The sequence below is a fragment of the Diprion similis genome, chromosome 10 (assembly GCF_021155765.1).
Source record: "Diprion similis isolate iyDipSimi1 chromosome 10, iyDipSimi1.1, whole genome shotgun sequence".
NCBI classification, from domain to species: domain Eukaryota; kingdom Metazoa; phylum Arthropoda; class Insecta; order Hymenoptera; family Diprionidae; genus Diprion; species Diprion similis.
The window spans coordinates 9,302,269-9,322,015 of record NC_060114.1 but is presented as its reverse complement, the minus strand read 5'-3'; the positions used below and the strand labels follow the sequence as shown (position 1 = coordinate 9,322,015).

The following is a 19,747-nucleotide window of genomic DNA, read 5'->3' as shown; positions in this document are numbered from 1 at the left end:
ACATCCGAAGAAAAGTAACTTTATTAGAGCTAACTTGATGAATTCGTGCAACATGTGCCAACATTCTAAATCGGAAACGTGATGTAAAAATCCTGAAGTTATGTTCGAAACAGATCGACAGAAATAATAATTCGCAAAGTATTCACGAGTGTCTTTGAAAATTACATCCGCCTGTGTATAGGCAATTAATGTCGCTTTTTTCATTTGCCTTATAAACTGCTCTCCGTAAGAAGTAACAAAAAATAAATGTACACTGTAGGCGGATTTGGGACTACAGTGGACGTGGACAAGAAATCCCTGTACAAGCGATACATGCATGTGTAAATACAAAGTTATCCAAGTTGGATCGCATAAGTGGTAATCGCTGTTATAACTTCCTGCAGGCTGCAGCAAAAACAATTAGGAACCGCTAGGAACGGCGGAACAGGGACCGCGGTATCCGCCATCCCAGTTTCCACTGTTCCTTCTGTTAAGCCAAGCAGTTGAAAAAGTTGAGAGAAAAACTCGCGATGGAAAAATGGCGACGTATTTGAAACCAACGTCAAAATTGTTTGACCTTCCTTCGCGCGCGTCCGCGGAATTGAATCTTGCCGACTTGATGTGCCCCGTGTGCAGGGGGATCCTGATCGAACCTGTGACCCTCCCCTGTGCCCACAGTCTCTGCTTGAGGTGCCTCAACGGGACGATACAGCACAACAGCCTAAGCTGTCCTCTGTGCAGAGTGAGAGTAGGTTCCTGGCTAAGGACGGCCACCAAGTCGGATACTCTCGTCAACGGTCAGCTATGGAAGCTGATCAAGGCCAGGTTCTCCAAGGAAATACAGGCTAAGCACGATGGCGTGGAAACTGACCTCGATTCCGGTAGGTCCTGATTCCACAAACAAACATAACCTCTAAACGCTATCTTATTCAAACATAAGTCGAGTTTTAATTTTCTCTCCCTCGGGCAATCTGCTCGCTCTAAAGCTTCTCTATTGGATCTAAAGCTTCTCTCGACTGATTCGATCTATCTTCAAGTATTAATGTGAACAAGTAATCATGTATCGTGACTGACAATAACTCCATTTCCCCCTCCCACTTCCATTTTGTAAACAAACCAATTTCAAATGTCCATTATATTTTTTTCATCAGGATTTGGGAGGACGAACAAAATTCTGAGCGCAGCTGGTGAAATTCGTCGGGAATACGAGGCACAACTGCAACTTGCAGAAGAGGAAAGAAGGCGGCTACGAGAGGCGGAACGAATTGCAAGCGAGGCGTTGATTCGTAAGATACAGGCAGAGGAGCGGCATCATATCACACAGTTGGTCAAGGATCGCGCAGTCGCTAAAGATCTGGCCAAGAGACATACTGGAGACAAAGTCAAGGTGAGAGAAAAACATGCCGACGAGCGAGGAGCCGCATGCGACAGAGAGACGCAAATTGCCAAGACGGCTGCGGCTGAGTTGACCAAGTTGACAGAGCGAGTAGAATGGAATTCGAATATCGCTTTGATCTCTAAACTGCGCGCAGAAAGATATGCCTCTGATACAAAATCAGGGGTTTCCAATTCCTATAAGTGCCCTGCAGAAAAGTTCCAATCCCCAAAGTGCAACGAGCTCACGAGCCTTGCAAATAAGTCAACCAAACACCAAGTCGCGACCAAGATCAGGCCACTTCCCGCCCAGAGCTATGCATCCAAGCCTGGCTGCTCGACTTCCAAGATCTATGGCACTCAGAGCAAGGAGGAGCTCCATGTGCCCAGCGATGTCTTGAACAGGAAACCGAAAAGCCTAGGTGTTGAGGTCTGCTTGGGGACTGGTGAGGATGACCAGCGCATAGGGAGTGCAGAGAGCAGCTGCAGCCATGACAGCATAAACATAGAGATACACCATTTCAAACCCATTAAAGCAATGCCGAGGACACCGCTGGGAGTGACGTCAGGTAATTTTTAATGCTGCATGTTAAATTATCGTCACACATAATTGAAAAAGAACTGGGTGGTAAATGACGTAAGGCTCACAGTTGGAAATCGTTTTCAGATGGTTGCCCAATCGACCCTAAGCTGATCAGAGTTGTCGCCATATTGCAACAAGTACAAAATGCCATTCCTAAACCTCCATTAGCATCGAAGTTCAAGCAATTGTCGACATGCTCCTACAGTGCGTTCAAAGGTAATGTTTGACTCTGTGCCTACCCACATACTATTTACTGTGTAACACTCCATCCATAATATACAATAAATTTTGTTTCTCAGGAAAAACGAAGAAAGTGTTGAAACTGGAGCAGTGTCCAACGATTAGCAGCGTTGTGAAAGATGAACTGGAAAGCAGGCCATCAACATCACACTGTCCGAACCAGCCGCAGTCAAATCCGAGCAAATTAGCAAAATCTCAGGTATCAGAGACAGTCCGCAGGCTGGATTTGTCCTCAGAGATTCCGTACGACGGTAACAAAAATTACGCAAAAAACATAAACAGGATAATAAACGGTACTAAGGTGAGCAAGAAGTTGATCCTCGACGAGGATGTGGCAGTTTCAACGGCACATCAAAAGTACGACAGTCCAGCAAAGTTCAAACGAAGGAAACGTTGCTCCTCCAGCAATGACAGGGAGGAAACGAACACGGACCAAAAAACAAACAACTCTGGAGACGAGGCGTCAAGTTCAAATTCCTCCCGTAACAATTCTTGGTCTCTCCCGCCGGACGGCCCCAACGACGCCGTCGAAAATATTGCCGAGAGGATAAAAAAACGGAAGATGTCCCGCGGCGTTAAGAGTAAACTGCAAAACGCGGAATCTCCTGAGAAGCAACGTTGCACGGCTGCCGAGAAAAAGAGTGCAACCGTACGAAAACCGCTCACAGAGACGACTAGGTCAGCTGCAAAGCAAACGACCAACGCGAGGCTTGGTGGCCAGCTGAAGAAAGCTAGGTGTACCAGGTCCGAGGACGAGGACACCGAGTCGCAGGTTGATTCGGAGTCTGTGGTTGAGACGGTTGCGATCTACGGCAGCAGAAAGTCGACAAGAACCTCGACCAGAAGCGGCGGAGAGTTGAAAGGCGAAAAAACTACGACGACGAAATCCCACCAAGCGTCTGAAATGCAATGTTCAGACCTAGAAGAAGAAGCGGAGGAAGAAGAGGATGAAGATGAAGAGGTACGAGAGCAGCGGCGGATAGAGAGGCTGCTTCTGCAGGAGAAGAAGGACTTTGAGCTCGCCCAAAGACTGCAGGCAAAGTTCGACGAGATGGAGAGGATTTCTGGGCGCACGCGAGGCTCTCGGCGTAGTCGGTTCAACTCGAGGAACATAGAGCAGGTCCTCGCAGTTGACGGCGTTGGCATCAGGGATAGATTTAGCAAGCAGCTGCGCATCCAGGGGAAGGATACTTCCGTGTTGGAAAACGACAAGCGCCGTGTGACTCGAAGACGATGTGGTCTACGACGAAGATCACCGTGAGTGACGTTCACTGGCAACTTGACGAGCGGATTGATTGGCAGGGGAGACGAGAGACCGCGGTGTACATACTTCGTCTAATTCCTTGACATGTACATACATACGCACACAGATGTATCGTTAGTGCACCAACAACGGCGAGGATTCATTTTTATCGTGTTATATAGATTATTACCGTACGCATGTTAGTTGACTATACGAGGTAAAAGATTAAAAATTTTATGGAAGGAAATCATCCGGTTTGCTGGTGGTATAGCAAAAAAAAAAAAATGGGTACGTGATATCAATCTGAAAATTACAAGTAGCAGTGAATATTGCTATTCGGTACCGAAGGTTATCCTATCTATAAGGTTCCTGTAAAAAAGCAAATGAATATATCTATGCGTATGTCCCAGGTTTTCAGATGAACTTCGAAATCTAAGTTCCAACAAAGATGCAACTTGTACATAAAAGTCCCCTCGACCCTGATACAATCGCAGTTTGCACACTTATTATATGAACACGACACGCGTATGTCTCATTTTCTCTCTAAACTCTTTATATTATGATAGACTTATAGCGTGATAGTTATATTCTGCGTAGTGAATTTCATATAAGCGGAACGTTAAATAACTGATAGCATGAAGGTGTTAGGATTTTGAAAAGGAAACCGAAAGTCAATGAGAATTCAACGTTACTTTCATTTCAGACTTGAACAGGTGCCTGCAGATTTATCGCGACAAACCTCTCTTGGGACACGATAAATTCGCACGGTAGTTGCATTTTACTTTTTCATCCTAACACAGACGCCTATATTGGAGAAGTATGATATATTTTTTAGTAAGAACAGTGTGTAATAGTGAGGAGATTTAAGTTGTACATGGAATGGACTTAGCTTTCGAATCGGTCAATCTCTACGATTAAGCGTGTATGTATAATATACGCTGTAGGATCATATTATAATCATGAGAAAATGGTGAAGTAACGGTTACTACCACGAAAAGAATTCTTTTTTAGCGAAAACGAAAAAAAAGACAAATATAAGGAATAGCTTCCAGGCAGCATTTTAGGTATGCAAACATAGCAGATAATTATATAGATAATCGTCAGCCAATCGTCATCTTATAAGGACGTGCAAAATAGAATTAATCGATGCAGCCCGTTATCTTCGTCGCTTTCTGCCGTATCGTCGAAGACACGCAGGCTGTATATTATGCAAAAGGTGATTCGTAGCCACGCGTTGCATCCGTCACAGATTCATCCCCTGTGCAACGTACCGCACTTCCGTACTACATGAAACAAAAAACGCAGGTAAATCTAACATAAGATGCTTTATTTTCCATCCTAAAAAATTTAGCTGCGTTTGATTTAAAAAAATCATATCCTCTTTCTTTTATAATTAATATTATTTCCGAGTATTACAAAGGTATACACACACAAACACACACATATAATATCGATTCCATCTGTGTATGTAAATATTTTCATCGTCTCCTATAAATATTATCGTGCATAGACATGTACATGTGTAATGTGCATTAATAAAGTTTATTTTTGTTTTAACGATACATGTGTTATAAGCAGATGCGCTCTAAGCTACTATAAAAGTGGGCATTGCACGATGCGATAGATTTGTCACTAGATTGGAGTATCCGAGTCCCCGCACGCTGACTCCTTGCCATCACGACAGCAAATCGGTTCCGGGCTCTTCAGCCCGGTGAACTTCCACTCGTCTTTGCTCCCGCAGGATCTCGCGAAAACGGCAGGTGTGATGCTGCTCGCACGGGAATCAAACTTCTCACAAATCATTGCCGGTGCCTTGTCCTTCGCACCTTGAGCCTGCGTTGAGAATACAATTTATCTCGTCATAACGTTATTTTTTATTTTATTCTTACTCATTTTCAATGGCAACTCGAGCGAAACGTCACAGACTTCACCTGATGACTCGTGTGTAATTATGACCATTTCTTTGATTGTGAGCTCCGACGTCAGTTGTTTTACATAGATTTAACATTTACCAGAGCGACGCAGAGTTGAGAACAGATTTCAGCCCCTTCCTCGTCACAGCTCACGTTGTACTGCAGCGATTGCTCGATTATCGGGGTTTGGCTGTTCATCGGGAAGACTGCACAGTTGCATCCACTTTGGGCTGCTTGCGCCTGGCTGAAAATAACATTCGAAAGGTTCTTCAAAATTATACGTACATTTATGTACGTGTATGTATTCTTGTAAAAAGTACATGGACACGGACTTACACAGCTGATACAACGATGAGAAATGTCGTTACGACGAAGATGAAATACTTGGCCATTTTTTGCGCTCTTGGAAGGGTCTTAGGTGGATAATCAGCCGGTTATGTGCGGCCCGAGCGGTATGATGCAGTCTGGAATAGCGAGGTGGCATTACCTTATATATCACCGATAGCTCCCCGGGTTAAATTCTGCGTTACAGTTTATCTAACGTAATTTGATTCGAGGAAGTTATTCCAATACATGCTGTGGCTCAAGTGTCACAATGGTTGTTCGATTGTTTAGATTGAAAAACGAGCTATGAAAAAGACTCCAATGCGCGCAATTATCTCGGTATCTTATATGTCACCGGTTCTGACTACGGATGCAGCTTCGTATGCACAACGTTTGAAAAAGTAATACGATCAGTTCAGTAATTCCCAATATTAACTCAGCACATTCGAAACTCTGCAATAAATTCTTATTTTTCTGATTATGCGTTCGTAATCTCCAACCGACAAACTTGCACGTTGAAGAAAGTATTCCCTGATAAAAACGATTAGAGATAGTTACGTGATGCTCAGCATATTTTTCATCAGCGCCTCGCTGGGAATATAAAGATAATTTGAGTCGAAATTGAGTCTGTTGGTAGATACAAACTGTTAGTCAGAAATTGTCAGCCGGTTTGGAGCTGCTTCAGCTCATTCTACATCAGTGCCATGTCTACTACGCCCAGGTAACATTCTGTTACAAGTTCACGTAATGACCATCACCTGGGCGCATGCATGACTGCTGGCACATCACTATATTTTTCTGTGTCCGCAGTTGTAGGAAGACTTGACATTTGAACTTCCGAAAGAGGCTTGCTGCAGATTTACGGCAGATGACATGTATGCTCTACCGCAAAAAAAAATATTTCTCCGATAACCAAGCCACTTTACCACACACGTTCTGATTGACGCGCATTTTGCAGTTTCTCACCTTTTTAACTTCCCGTTGCTCTGTTTAGAATAACAAAATTCCGAAAATTAATAAAAATGGTATTTTGAGAATGGATGAACGGAATTGAATGACATTTGGTGCCTTAAGCTTTTTCGGGTCGCTAATCACGAAACTAAAGTCAGATTTGCAAAATTTAACTTTAGCGTATTCGATAAGCTGAAAATAAACTAAAAACATTTGGATTTTGATGAAAATTGGTACTCGTCGGTTTGTTGGATGGCTGATCACGAGTCTGTAGTCAGATTATATAAAAATGTAGAAATATTACGATTTTGGTAGAAATTGGTAGGCGGACGTTTTTTGGGTCATCGATAACAAATCCAAGGTCAGACTTCCAAAATTTTTAATAGTAGATCAATTATAGTAGTTCAAAATAAAAAAAATCGTCGTATTTTCATGTAATATGGTATCCGGGTGCTTTGAAATCGTTGATTACGGATCTGAATTTGTAGTTCGAAATTTGAATATTATTATTTTTTTTCTCTGTGAATTTGAAACCTTAACAGCGTTTGAGGGCCAGAAGTTCGAAGGCTGCGTGTGACTGATGTACTGCATGTTGGTTTTGTTTACATTTTCGATAATGTAATGTATTCATCGATTGCAGCGACGCTAGCGGCTTGGCACGTTAGGAGGCCCCCGTCGAAACCCACAGTTGCAAGACCTGTGTCTAAGACCGGGTATCAAAGCGGTCAATCGACAGACATGCGCGGGTCTACTCGCTGATATACTTCGACTTCTCACATACAGGTGAGGATTCAGAAGTTATTCTTTATAGTTTCCTCGCAAGTTCACAAACTTTAAACGTGATTCGCATATAACCTAGATTATATTTCAGTGGGATTGATGCATGGTTAAGTATATGAAAACAGCACAGTGGTGAACGCCTACGGAAACAAGGTACAAAATTATGTCCATATAGTACATCCAAACATTGATTGTAGCATTATATTCACAATCGTCAAATTTCTCAGCAAAAATCGAGTTAGAATAACACGTTAGCGTATGAGATCCTCCTGATTCGCTCCTGTTTTCTCAATGTCTGTCAACGAAATCAGTTTTAAATAACAACGTAATTTATTAAATTCTGATAACGTATATCTCGTACAAATATGGTTTTGTGGGCGTAAATTGATAAATACAAGTGAATCTACTAATCTGATGATGCGTTGATAAATAACTGTAAATTATGAGTGCAAACTAAGCAAAATGACGTAGTTACAAGTGTTGTACGAGAGCAAAGTGTACTCAGGGCATACGACAAACTCGACGACGGCCCGACGATTTGACAACTTGACGGCGACTGACTTGATGGTCAAAAAAATGTGTGCGTTACGGTACAGGAAGGACTGAACCGACGAGGGTGGAAGGCAATGCCAGGTATTTCCATGCGTGCTCCGGTAGGGGTTGGAAAAACCCAGAGACGCCTACGCCACGTTCGCCACGCCCTCTGCGTGGGACCGTTAGTGGACAGTCGATGGCAACGCGTCTGGCGACCATATAGACGTCATAAATAGGGAAAGTCTGAGGTCCCGAATTCGTCGAACGTGTCCTGGCTTATTAACTCCTACATAGTTTCCCGTTAGAACAATTCATTCGCGTTTTTTATGAAAGGTAAAAACCCGTAGAGGCAAACCGGGACTGGGATTGTATCCCCTCATGGTGTGGCAAATTCCATACGCCAGTTTAATGATATACATCGATTTTACAATTATGACTTGAGTGTGTCTAGCTAAAGTAAACTCGGCTATGTAGGACCGAACAAATCCGAAGGGGTGAGCCTTACTTTTTTCAGGCATTGAATTTTTCGTCATACAATATTTGTCAGAATTGATTTGTATCGACCGTTCTAGATTATTTAGACCCTCAGGAACGCAAAAGAGATATAAGGAAAGCAGAGGCCCAACAACAGAGAAATTACCAACGGTTTCAAGGAAGACATTTAAAATCGTGTGGGTGAAAAAATACGATATTCGTTGGCTTCAATACACGTTACGTGAAACAGTAACAATACATCATCATACACACCATATCCTGCAGAAGTACATTGCATCTCTATGCGGGCCAGACTTTGAACTACACATTTTTGACTGATTTTGATAACAAACTACGATAATATTATTTTCATTTAACATTTTTGGTCTTCTACTTCGGATGTTTTATATTGTACCTTTTGTCTACATATTCTGTAACATGTCACCTTGTTAAAATACTATGCACTGATATCCCACCACTTGTACTAGAATTAAGACATATTGAATAAACTGTGACTCAATTGAGGCAAAAACTTTAAAGCTGTAAACTTGTCATTTTCCTTCCCGACCGTCCTGAAAACCCGATTGAAAATTCTTGTTTTTTGGCGGTAACTTCTGATCCATTGAATTGATCGCAGTGTAGTCGGAATGGGCACTATCAATTCCTCCTGCAAAATAACGTCAGTACGGGGGCATCCAAAAATTGATCGCTCCATTCTTCAAAATAGTCAAATTTCTCAGTAGATCTTCGCAGGGCATCAAACATGCTTTCTTTCAGCCTGAAAGCTTTTGTCTAGGAATCGATTTGTATGACCATCACTAAAGTAGATCGACCCCCGGGAACTCAGAAAACACATCAAAAAGAGCGTAGGACCAGCAGCAGAAAAATGACGATGAAAATCATGAGTTTTTCGGCCGTAACTTTTCCGCTATCTCTCGCAGCGTATTGGGACTACGTTTAATCGATTCCTCTCGCAAAATTACGTCGAAACAGTGCCCCATAAAATTGATTGCAGAATTTTCGAAATCGTCGAAATTTTCGCCAAAAATCCAAAGGGGTTAGCCTTGCTTTTCTGATCATTTTTGGAGCCGAAAATTTCTCGTCTCGGAATCGATTTGTATGACCATCTCTAGAGTAATTCGACCCCCAGGAACTCAGAAAACACATCAAAAAGAGCGTAGGACCAGCAGCAGAGAAATGACGATGAAAATCATGAGTTTTTCGGCCGTAACTATTCAGCTATCTCTCGCAGCGTATTGGGACTACGCTTAATCGGTTCCTCTCGCAAAATTACGTCGAAACAGTGCCCCATAAAATTGATTGCAGCACTTTTCGAAATCGTCGAAATTTTCGCCAAAAATCCAAAGGGGTTAGCCTTGCTTTTCTGGTCATTTTTGGAGCCGAAAGCTTCTCGTCTCGGAATCGATTTGTATTACCATCTCTAGAGTAATTCAACCCCCAGGAACTCAGAAAACACATCAAAAAGAGCGTAGGACCAGCATCACAGAAATGACGATGAAAATCATGAGTTTTTCGGCCGTAACTTTTCAGCTATCGCTCGCAGCGTATTGGGACTACGCTTAATCGATTCCTCTCGCAAAATTACGTCGAAACAGTGCCCCATAAAATTGATTGCAGCACTTTTAGAAATCGTCGAAATTTTCGCCAAAAATCCAAAGGAACCTTAGCCTTGCTTTTCTGGTCATTTTTGGGGCCGAAAATTTCTCGTCTCGGAATCGATTTGTATGACCATCTCTAGAGTAATTCGACCCCCAGGAACTCAGAAAACACATCAAAAAGAGCGTAGGACCAGCATCACAGAAATGACGATGAAAATCATGAGTTTTTCGGCCGTAACTTTTCAGCTATCGCTCGCAGCGTATCGGGACTACGCTTAATCGATTCCTCTCGCAAAATTACGTCGAAACAGTGCCCCATAAAATTGATTGCAGCACTTTTCGAAATCGTCGAAATTTTCGCCAAAAATCCAAAGGGGTTAGCCTTGCTTTTCTGGTCATTTTTGGAGCCGAAAATTTCTCGTCTCGGAATCGATTTGTATGACCATCTCTAGAGTAATTCGACCCCCAGGAACTCAGAAAACACATCAAAAAGAGCGTAGGACCAGCAGCAGAGAAATGACGATGAAAATCATGAGTTTTTCGGCCGTAACTTTTCAGCTATCGCTCGCAGCGTATTGGGACTACGCTGAATCGATTTCTCTCGCAGAATTACGTCGAAACAGTGCCCTATAAAATTGATTGCAGCACTTTTCGGAATCGTCGAAATTTTCGCCAAAAATCCAAAGGGGTTAGCCTTGCTTTTCTGGTCATTTTTGGAGCCGAAAATTTCTCGTCTCGGAATCGATTTGTATGACCACCTCTAGAGTAATTCGACCCCCAGGAACTCAGAAAACACATCAAAAAGAGCGTAGGACCAGCATCACAGAAATGACGATGAAAATCATGAGTTTTTCGGCCGTAACTTTTCAGCTATCGCTCGCAGCGTATTGGGACTACGCTTAATCGATTCCTCTCGCAAAATTACGTCGAAACAGTGCCCCATAAAATTGATTGCAGCACTTTTAGAAATCGTCGAAATTTTCGCCAAAAATCCAAAGGAACCTTAGCCTTGCTTTTCTGGTCATTTTTGGGGCCGAAAATTTCTCGTCTCGGAATCGATTTGTATGACCATCTCTAGAGTAATTCGACCCCCAGGAACTCAGAAAACACATCAAAAAGAGCGTAGGACCAGCATCACAGAAATGACGATGAAAATCATGAGTTTTTCGGCCGTAACTTTTCAGCTATCGCTCGCAGCGTATCGGGACTACGCTTAATCGATTCCTCTCGCAAAATTACGTCGAAACAGTGCCCCATAAAATTGATTGCAGCACTTTTCGAAATCGTCGAAATTTTCGCCAAAAATCCAAAGGGGTTAGCCTTGCTTTTCTGGTCATTTTTGGAGCCGAAAATTTCTCGTCTCGGAATCGATTTGTATGACCATCTCTAGAGTAATTCGACCCCCAGGAACTCAGAAAACACATCAAAAAGAGCGTAGGACCAGCAGCAGAGAAATGACGATGAAAATCATGAGTTTTTCGGCCGTAACTTTTCAGCTATCGCTCGCAGCGTATTGGGACTACGCTGAATCGATTTCTCTCGCAGAATTACGTCGAAACAGTGCCCTATAAAATTGATTGCAGCACTTTTCGGAATCGTCGAAATTTTCGCCAAAAATCCAAAGGGGTTAGCCTTGCTTTTCTGGTCATTTTTGGAGCCGAAAATTTCTCGTCTCGGAATCGATTTGTATGACCACCTCTAGAGTAATTCGACCCCCAGGAACTCAGAAAACACATCAAAAAGAGCGTAGGACCAGCAGCAGAGAAATGATGATGAAAATCATGAGTTTTTCGGCCGTAACTTTTCAGCTATCGCTCGCAGCGTATTGGGACTACGCTCAATCGATTTCTCTCGCAAAATTACGTCGAAACAGTGCCCTATAAAATTGATTGCAGCACTTTTCGAAATCGTCGAAATTTTCGCCAAAAATCCAAAGGGGTTAGCCTTGCTTTTCTGGTCATTTTTGGAGCCGAAAATTTCTCGTCTCGGAATCGATTTGTATGACCATCTCTAGAGTAATTCAACCCCCAGGAACTCAGAAAACACATCAAAAAGAGCGTAGGACCAGCATCACAGAAATGACGATGAAAATCATGAGTTTTTCGGCCGTAACTTTTCAGCTATCGCTCGCAGCGTATTGGGACTACGCTCAATCGATTTCTCTCGCAAAATTACGTCGAAACAGTGCCCCATAAAATTGATTGCAGCACTTTTCGAAATCGTCGAAATTTTCGCCAAAAATCCAAAGGGGTTAGCCTTGCTTTTCTGGTCATTTTTGGAGCCGAAAATTTCTCGTCTCGGAATCGATTTGTATGACCATCTCTAGAGTAATTCGACCCCCAGGAACTCAGAAAACACATCAAAAAGAGCGTAGGACCAGCAGCAGAGAAATGACGATGAAAATCATGAGTTTTTCGGCCGTAACTTTTCAGCTATCGCTCGCAGCGTATTGGGACTACGCTTAATCGATTTCTCTCGCAAAATTACGTCGAAACAGTGCCCTATAAAATTGATTGCAGCACTTTTCGAAATCGTCGAAATTTTCGCCAAAAATCCAAAGGGGTTAGCCTTGCTTTTCTGGTCATTTTTGGAGCCGAAAATTTCTCGTCTCGGATTCGATTTGTATGACCATCTCTAGAGTAATTCGACCCCCAGGAACTCAGAAAACACATCAAAAAGAGCGTAGGACCAGCAGCAGAGAAATGACGATGAAAATCATGAGTTTTTCGGCCGTAACTTTTCAGCTATCGCTCGCAGCGTATTGGGACTACGCTTAATCGATTTCTCTCGCAAAATTACGTCGAAACAGTGCCCTATAAAATTGATTGCAGCACTTTTCGAAATCGTCGAAATTTTCGCCAAAAATCCAAAGGGGTTAGCCTTGCTTTTCTGGTCATTTTTGGAGCCGAAAATTTCTCGTCTCGGAATCGATTTGTATGACCACCTCTAGAGTAATTCGACCCCCAGGAACTCAGAAAACACATCAAAAAGAGCGTAGGACCAGCAGCAGAGAAATGTCGATGAAAATCATGAGTTTTTCGGCCGTAACTTTTCAGCTATCGCTCGCAGCGTATTGAGACTACGCTTAATCGATTTCTCTCGCAAAATTACGTCGAAACAGTGCCCTATAAAATTGATTGCAGCACTTTTCGAAATCGTCGAAATTTTCGCCAAAAATCCAAAGGGGTTAGCCTTGCTTTTCTGGTCATTTTTGGAGCCGAAAATTTCTCGTCTCGGAATCGATTTGTATGACCACCTCTAGAGTAATTCGACCCCCAGGAACTCAGAAAACACATCAAAAAGAGCGTAGGACCAGCATCACAGAAATGACGATGAAAATCATGAGTTTTTCGGCCGTAACTTTTCAGCTATCTCTCGCAGCGTATTGGGACTACGCTTAATCGATTCCTCTCGCAAAATTACGTCGAAACAGTGCCCCATAAAATTGATTGCAGCACTTTTCGAAATCGTCGAAATTTTCGCCAAAAATCCAAAGGGGTTAGCCTTGCTTTTCTGGTCATTTTTGGAGCCGAAAATTTCTCGTCTCGGAATCGATTTGTATGACCATCTCTAGAGTAATTCGACCCCCAGGAACTCAGAAAACACATCAAAAAGAGCGTAGGACCAGCAGCAGAGAAATGACGATGAAAATCATGAGTTTTTCGGCCGTAACTTTTCAGCTATCGCTCGCAGCGTATTGGGACTACGCTTAATCGATTTCTCTCGCAAAATTACGTCGAAACAGTGCCCTATAAAATTGATTGCAGCACTTTTCGAAATCGTCGAAATTTTCGCCAAAAATCCAAAGGGGTTAGCCTTGCTTTTCTGGTCATTTTTAGAGCCGAAAATTTCTCGTCTCGGAATCGATTTGTATGACCATCTCTAGAGTAATTCGACCCCCAGGAACTCAGAAAACACATCAAAAAGAGCGTAGGACCAGCATCACAGAAATGACGATGAAAATCATGAGTTTTTCGGCCGTAACTTTTCAGCTATCGCTCGCAGCGTATTGGGACTACGCTTAATCGATTCCTCTCGCAAAATTACGTCGAAACGGTGCCCCATAAAATTGATTGCAGCACTTTTCGAAATCGTCGAAATTTTCGCCAAAAATCCAAAGGGGTTAGCCTTGCTTTTCTGGTCATTTTTGGAGCCGAAAATTTCTCGTCTCGGAATCGATTTGTATGACCACCTCTAGAGTAATTCGACCCCCAGGAACTCAGAAAACACATCAAAAAGAGCGTAGGACCAGCAGCAGAGAAATGTCGATGAAAATCATGAGTTTTTCGGCCGTAACTTTTCAGCTATCGCTCGCAGCGTATTGAGACTACGCTTAATCGATTTCTCTCGCAAAATTACGTCGAAACAGTGCCCTATAAAATTGATTGCAGCACTTTTCGAAATCGTCGAAATTTTCGCCAAAAATCCAAAGGGGTTAGCCTTGCTTTTCTGGTCATTTTTGGAGCCGAAAATTTCTCGTCTCGGAATCGATTTGTATGACCATCTCTAGAGTAATTCGACCCCCAGGAACTCAGAAAACACATCAAAAAGAGCGTAGGACCAGCATCACAGAAATGACCATGAAAATCATGAGTTTTTCGGCCGTAACTTTTCAGCTATCGCTCGCAGCGTATTGGGACTACGCTGAATCGATTTCTCTCGCAGAATTACGTCGAAACAGTGCCCTATAAAATTGATTGCAGCACTTTTCGGAATCGTCGAAATTTTCGCCAAAAATCCAAAGGGGTTAGCCTTGCTTTTCTGGTCATTTTTGGAGCCGAAAATTTCTCGTCTCGGAATCGATTTGTATGACCACCTCTAGAGTAATTCGACCCCCAGGAACTCAGAAAACACATCAAAAAGAGCGTAGGACCAGCAGCAGAGAAATGATGATGAAAATCATGAGTTTTTCGGCCGTAACTTTTCAGCTATCGCTCGCAGCGTATTGGGACTACGCTCAATCGATTTCTCTCGCAAAATTACGTCGAAACAGTGCCCTATAAAATTGATTGCAGCACTTTTCGAAATCGTCGAAATTTTCGCCAAAAATCCAAAGGGGTTAGCCTTGCTTTTCTGGTCATTTTTGGAGCCGAAAATTTCTCGTCTCGGAATCGATTTGTATGACCATCTCTAGAGTAATTCAACCCCCAGGAACTCAGAAAACACATCAAAAAGAGCGTAGGACCAGCATCACAGAAATGACGATGAAAATCATGAGTTTTTCGGCCGTAACTTTTCAGCTATCGCTCGCAGCGTATTGGGACTACGCTCAATCGATTTCTCTCGCAAAATTACGTCGAAACAGTGCCCCATAAAATTGATTGCAGCACTTTTCGAAATCGTCGAAATTTTCGCCAAAAATCCAAAGGGGTTAGCCTTGCTTTTCTGGTCATTTTTGGAGCCGAAAATTTCTCGTCTCGGAATCGATTTGTATGACCATCTCTAGAGTAATTCGACCCCCAGGAACTCAGAAAACACATCAAAAAGAGCGTAGGACCAGCAGCAGAGAAATGACGATGAAAATCATGAGTTTTTCGGCCGTAACTTTTCAGCTATCGCTCGCAGCGTATTGGGACTACGCTTAATCGATTTCTCTCGCAAAATTACGTCGAAACAGTGCCCTATAAAATTGATTGCAGCACTTTTCGAAATCGTCGAAATTTTCGCCAAAAATCCAAAGGGGTTAGCCTTGCTTTTCTGGTCATTTTTGGAGCCGAAAATTTCTCGTCTCGGATTCGATTTGTATGACCATCTCTAGAGTAATTCGACCCCCAGGAACTCAGAAAACACATCAAAAAGAGCGTAGGACCAGCAGCAGAGAAATGACGATGAAAATCATGAGTTTTTCGGCCGTAACTTTTCAGCTATCGCTCGCAGCGTATTGGGACTACGCTTAATCGATTTCTCTCGCAAAATTACGTCGAAACAGTGCCCTATAAAATTGATTGCAGCACTTTTCGAAATCGTCGAAATTTTCGCCAAAAATCCAAAGGGGTTAGCCTTGCTTTTCTGGTCATTTTTGGAGCCGAAAATTTCTCGTCTCGGAATCGATTTGTATGACCACCTCTAGAGTAATTCGACCCCCAGGAACTCAGAAAACACATCAAAAAGAGCGTAGGACCAGCAGCAGAGAAATGTCGATGAAAATCATGAGTTTTTCGGCCGTAACTTTTCAGCTATCGCTCGCAGCGTATTGAGACTACGCTTAATCGATTTCTCTCGCAAAATTACGTCGAAACAGTGCCCTATAAAATTGATTGCAGCACTTTTCGAAATCGTCGAAATTTTCGCCAAAAATCCAAAGGGGTTAGCCTTGCTTTTCTGGTCATTTTTGGAGCCGAAAATTTCTCGTCTCGGAATCGATTTGTATGACCACCTCTAGAGTAATTCGACCCCCAGGAACTCAGAAAACACATCAAAAAGAGCGTAGGACCAGCATCACAGAAATGACGATGAAAATCATGAGTTTTTCGGCCGTAACTTTTCAGCTATCTCTCGCAGCGTATTGGGACTACGCTTAATCGATTCCTCTCGCAAAATTACGTCGAAACAGTGCCCCATAAAATTGATTGCAGCACTTTTCGAAATCGTCGAAATTTTCGCCAAAAATCCAAAGGGGTTAGCCTTGCTTTTCTGGTCATTTTTGGAGCCGAAAATTTCTCGTCTCGGAATCGATTTGTATGACCATCTCTAGAGTAATTCGACCCCCAGGAACTCAGAAAACACATCAAAAAGAGCGTAGGACCAGCAGCAGAGAAATGACGATGAAAATCATGAGTTTTTCGGCCGTAACTTTTCAGCTATCGCTCGCAGCGTATTGGGACTACGCTTAATCGATTTCTCTCGCAAAATTACGTCGAAACAGTGCCCTATAAAATTGATTGCAGCACTTTTCGAAATCGTCGAAATTTTCGCCAAAAATCCAAAGGGGTTAGCCTTGCTTTTCTGGTCATTTTTAGAGCCGAAAATTTCTCGTCTCGGAATCGATTTGTATGACCATCTCTAGAGTAATTCGACCCCCAGGAACTCAGAAAACACATCAAAAAGAGCGTAGGACCAGCATCACAGAAATGACGATGAAAATCATGAGTTTTTCGGCCGTAACTTTTCAGCTATCGCTCGCAGCGTATTGGGACTACGCTTAATCGATTCCTCTCGCAAAATTACGTCGAAACGGTGCCCCATAAAATTGATTGCAGCACTTTTCGAAATCGTCGAAATTTTCGCCAAAAATCCAAAGGGGTTAGCCTTGCTTTTCTGGTCATTTTTGGAGCCGAAAATTTCTCGTCTCGGAATCGATTTGTATGACCACCTCTAGAGTAATTCGACCCCCAGGAACTCAGAAAACACATCAAAAAGAGCGTAGGACCAGCAGCAGAGAAATGTCGATGAAAATCATGAGTTTTTCGGCCGTAACTTTTCAGCTATCGCTCGCAGCGTATTGAGACTACGCTTAATCGATTTCTCTCGCAAAATTACGTCGAAACAGTGCCCTATAAAATTGATTGCAGCACTTTTCGAAATCGTCGAAATTTTCGCCAAAAATCCAAAGGGGTTAGCCTTGCTTTTCTGGTCATTTTTGGAGCCGAAAATTTCTCGTCTCGAAATCGATTTGTATGACCACCTCCAGAGTAATTCGACCCCCAGGAACTCAGAAAACACATCAAAAAGAGCGTAGGACCAGCATCACAGAAATGACGATGAAAATCATGAGTTTTTCGGCCGTAACTTTTCAGCTATCTCTCGCAGCGTATTGGGACTACGCTTAATCGATTCCTCTCGCAAAATTACGTCGAAACAGTGCCCCATAAAATTGATTGCAGCACTTTTCGAAATCGTCGAAATTTTCGCCAAAAATCCAAAGGGGTTAGCCTTGCTTTTCTGGTCATTTTTGGAGCCGAAAATTTCTCGTCTCGGAATCGATTTGTATGACCATCTCTAGAGTAATTCGACCCCCAGGAACTCAGAAAACACATCAAAAAGAGCGTAGGACCAGCAGCAGAGAAATGACGATGAAAATCATGAGTTTTTCGGCCGTAACTTTTCAGCTATCGCTCGCAGCGTATTGGGACTACGCTTAATCGATTTCTCTCGCAAAATTACGTCGAAACAGTGCCCTATAAAATTGATTGCAGCACTTTTCGAAATCGTCGAAATTTTCGCCAAAAATCCAAAGGGGTTAGCCTTGCTTTTCTGGTCATTTTTGGAGCCGAAAATTTCTCGTCTCGGAATCGATTTGTATGACCATCTCTAGAGTAATTCGACCCCCAGGAACTCAGAAAACACATCAAAAAGAGCGTAGGACCAGCAGCAGAGAAATGACGATGAAAATCATGAGTTTTTCGGCCGGAACTTTTCAGCTATCGCTCGCAGCGTATTGGGACTACGCTTAATCGATTTCTCTCGCAAAATTACGTCGAAACAGTGCCCTATAAAATTGATTGCAGCACTTTTCGAAATCGTCGAAATTTTCGCCAAAAATCCAAAGGGGTTAGCCTTGCTTTTCTGGTCATTTTTGGAGCCGAAAATTTCTCGTCTCGGAATCGATTTGTATGACCACCTCTAGAGTAATTCGACCCCCAGGAACTCAGAAAACACATCAAAAAGAGCGTAGGACCAGCAGCAGAGAAATGTCGATGAAAATCATGAGTTTTTCGGCCGTAACTTTTCAGCTATCGCTCGCAGCGTATTGAGACTACGCTTAATCGATTTCTCTCGCAAAATTACGTCGAAACAGTGCCCTATAAAATTGATTGCAGCACTTTTCGAAATCGTCGAAATTTTCGCCAAAAATCCAAAGGGGTTAGCCTTGCTTTTCTGGTCATTTTTGGAGCCGAAAATTTCTCGTCTCGGAATCGATTTGTATGACCACCTCTAGAGTAATTCGACCCCCAGGAACTCAGAAAACACATCAAAAAGAGCGTAGGACCAGCATCACAGAAAGGACGATGAAAATCATGAGTTTTTCGGCCGTAACTTTTCAGCTATCGCTCGCAGCGTATTGGGACTACGATTAATCGATTCCTCTCGCAAAATTACGTCGAAACAGTGCCCCATAAAATTGATTGCAGCACTTTTCGAAATCGTCGAAATTTTCGCCAAAAATCCAAAGGGGTTAGCCTTGCTTTTCTGATCATTTTTGGAGCCGAAAATTTCTCGTCTCGGAATCGATTTGTATGACCATCTCTAGAGTAATTCGACCCCCAGGAACTCAGAAAACACATCAAAAAGAGCGTAGGACCAGCAGCAGAGAAATGACGATGAAAATCATGACTTTTTCGGCCGTAACTTTTCAGCTATCGCTCGCAGCGTATTGGGACTACGCTTAATCGATTTCTCTCGCAAAATTACGTCGAAACAGTGCCCTATAAAATTGATTGCGGCACTTTTCGAAATCGTCGAAATTTTCGCCAAAAATCCAAAGGGGTTAGCCTTGCTTTTCTGGTCATTTTTGGAGCCGAAAATTTCTCGTCTCGGAATCGATTTGTATGACCATCTCTAGAGTAATTCGACCCCCAGGAACTCAGAAAACACATCAAAAAGAGCGTCGGACCAGCATCACAGAAATGACGATGAAAATCATGAGTTTTTCGGCCGTAACTTTTCAGCTATCGCTCGCAGCGTATTGGGACTACGCTTAATCGATTCCTCTCGCAAAATTACGTCGAAACAGTGCCCCATAAAATTGATTGCAGCACTTTTCGAAATCGTCGAAATTTTCGCCAAAAATCCA

At 42.7% G+C, this 19,747-nt stretch overlaps 2 protein-coding genes across 2 annotated transcripts; one reads left to right on the top strand and one right to left on the bottom strand.

The window, feature by feature from the left end:
- Nucleotides 1–483: 483 nt before the first annotated feature.
- LOC124411736 lies at nucleotides 484–3,736 on the top strand. Its single transcript, XM_046891086.1, has 4 exons — nucleotides 484–860; nucleotides 1,131–1,922; nucleotides 2,021–2,152; nucleotides 2,236–3,736. Exons 1-4 carry the CDS (start codon nucleotides 518–520, stop codon nucleotides 3,435–3,437), a joined length of 2,469 nt encoding a protein of 822 aa, XP_046747042.1. The 5' UTR covers nucleotides 484–517; the 3' UTR covers nucleotides 3,438–3,736.
- Nucleotides 3,737–4,942: 1,206 nt separating this feature from the next.
- On the bottom strand, nucleotides 4,943–5,792 carry LOC124411739. Its single transcript, XM_046891092.1, has 3 exons — nucleotides 5,669–5,792; nucleotides 5,432–5,576; nucleotides 4,943–5,252 (listed from the first exon to the last, which is right to left on the bottom strand). Exons 1-3 carry the CDS (start codon nucleotides 5,722–5,724, stop codon nucleotides 5,052–5,054), a joined length of 402 nt encoding a protein of 133 aa, XP_046747048.1. The 5' UTR covers nucleotides 5,725–5,792; the 3' UTR covers nucleotides 4,943–5,051.
- Nucleotides 5,793–19,747: the final 13,955 nt, after the last annotated feature.

Bases quoted from the DNA above. Each gene is read 5' to 3' on its own strand.
- LOC124411736 (XM_046891086.1), top strand. From the start codon at position 518: ATGGCGACGTATTTGAAACCAACGTCAAAATTGTTTGACCTTCCTTCG. The intron at 861-1,130 runs GTAGGTCCTGAT...TTTTTTCATCAG, and splicing joins GGAAACTGACCTCGATTCCG to GATTTGGGAGGACGAACAAA. The intron at 1,923-2,020 runs GTAATTTTTAAT...AATCGTTTTCAG, and splicing joins ACCGCTGGGAGTGACGTCAG to ATGGTTGCCCAATCGACCCT.
- LOC124411739 (XM_046891092.1), bottom strand. From the start codon at position 5,724: ATGGCCAAGTATTTCATCTTCGTCGTAACGACATTTCTCATCGTTGTA. The intron at 5,577-5,668 runs GTAAGTCCGTGT...TGTTATTTTCAG, and splicing joins CTCATCGTTGTATCAGCTGT to CCAGGCGCAAGCAGCCCAAA. The intron at 5,253-5,431 runs GTAAATGTTAAA...TTCTCAACGCAG, and splicing joins CTCAACTCTGCGTCGCTCTG to GCTCAAGGTGCGAAGGACAA.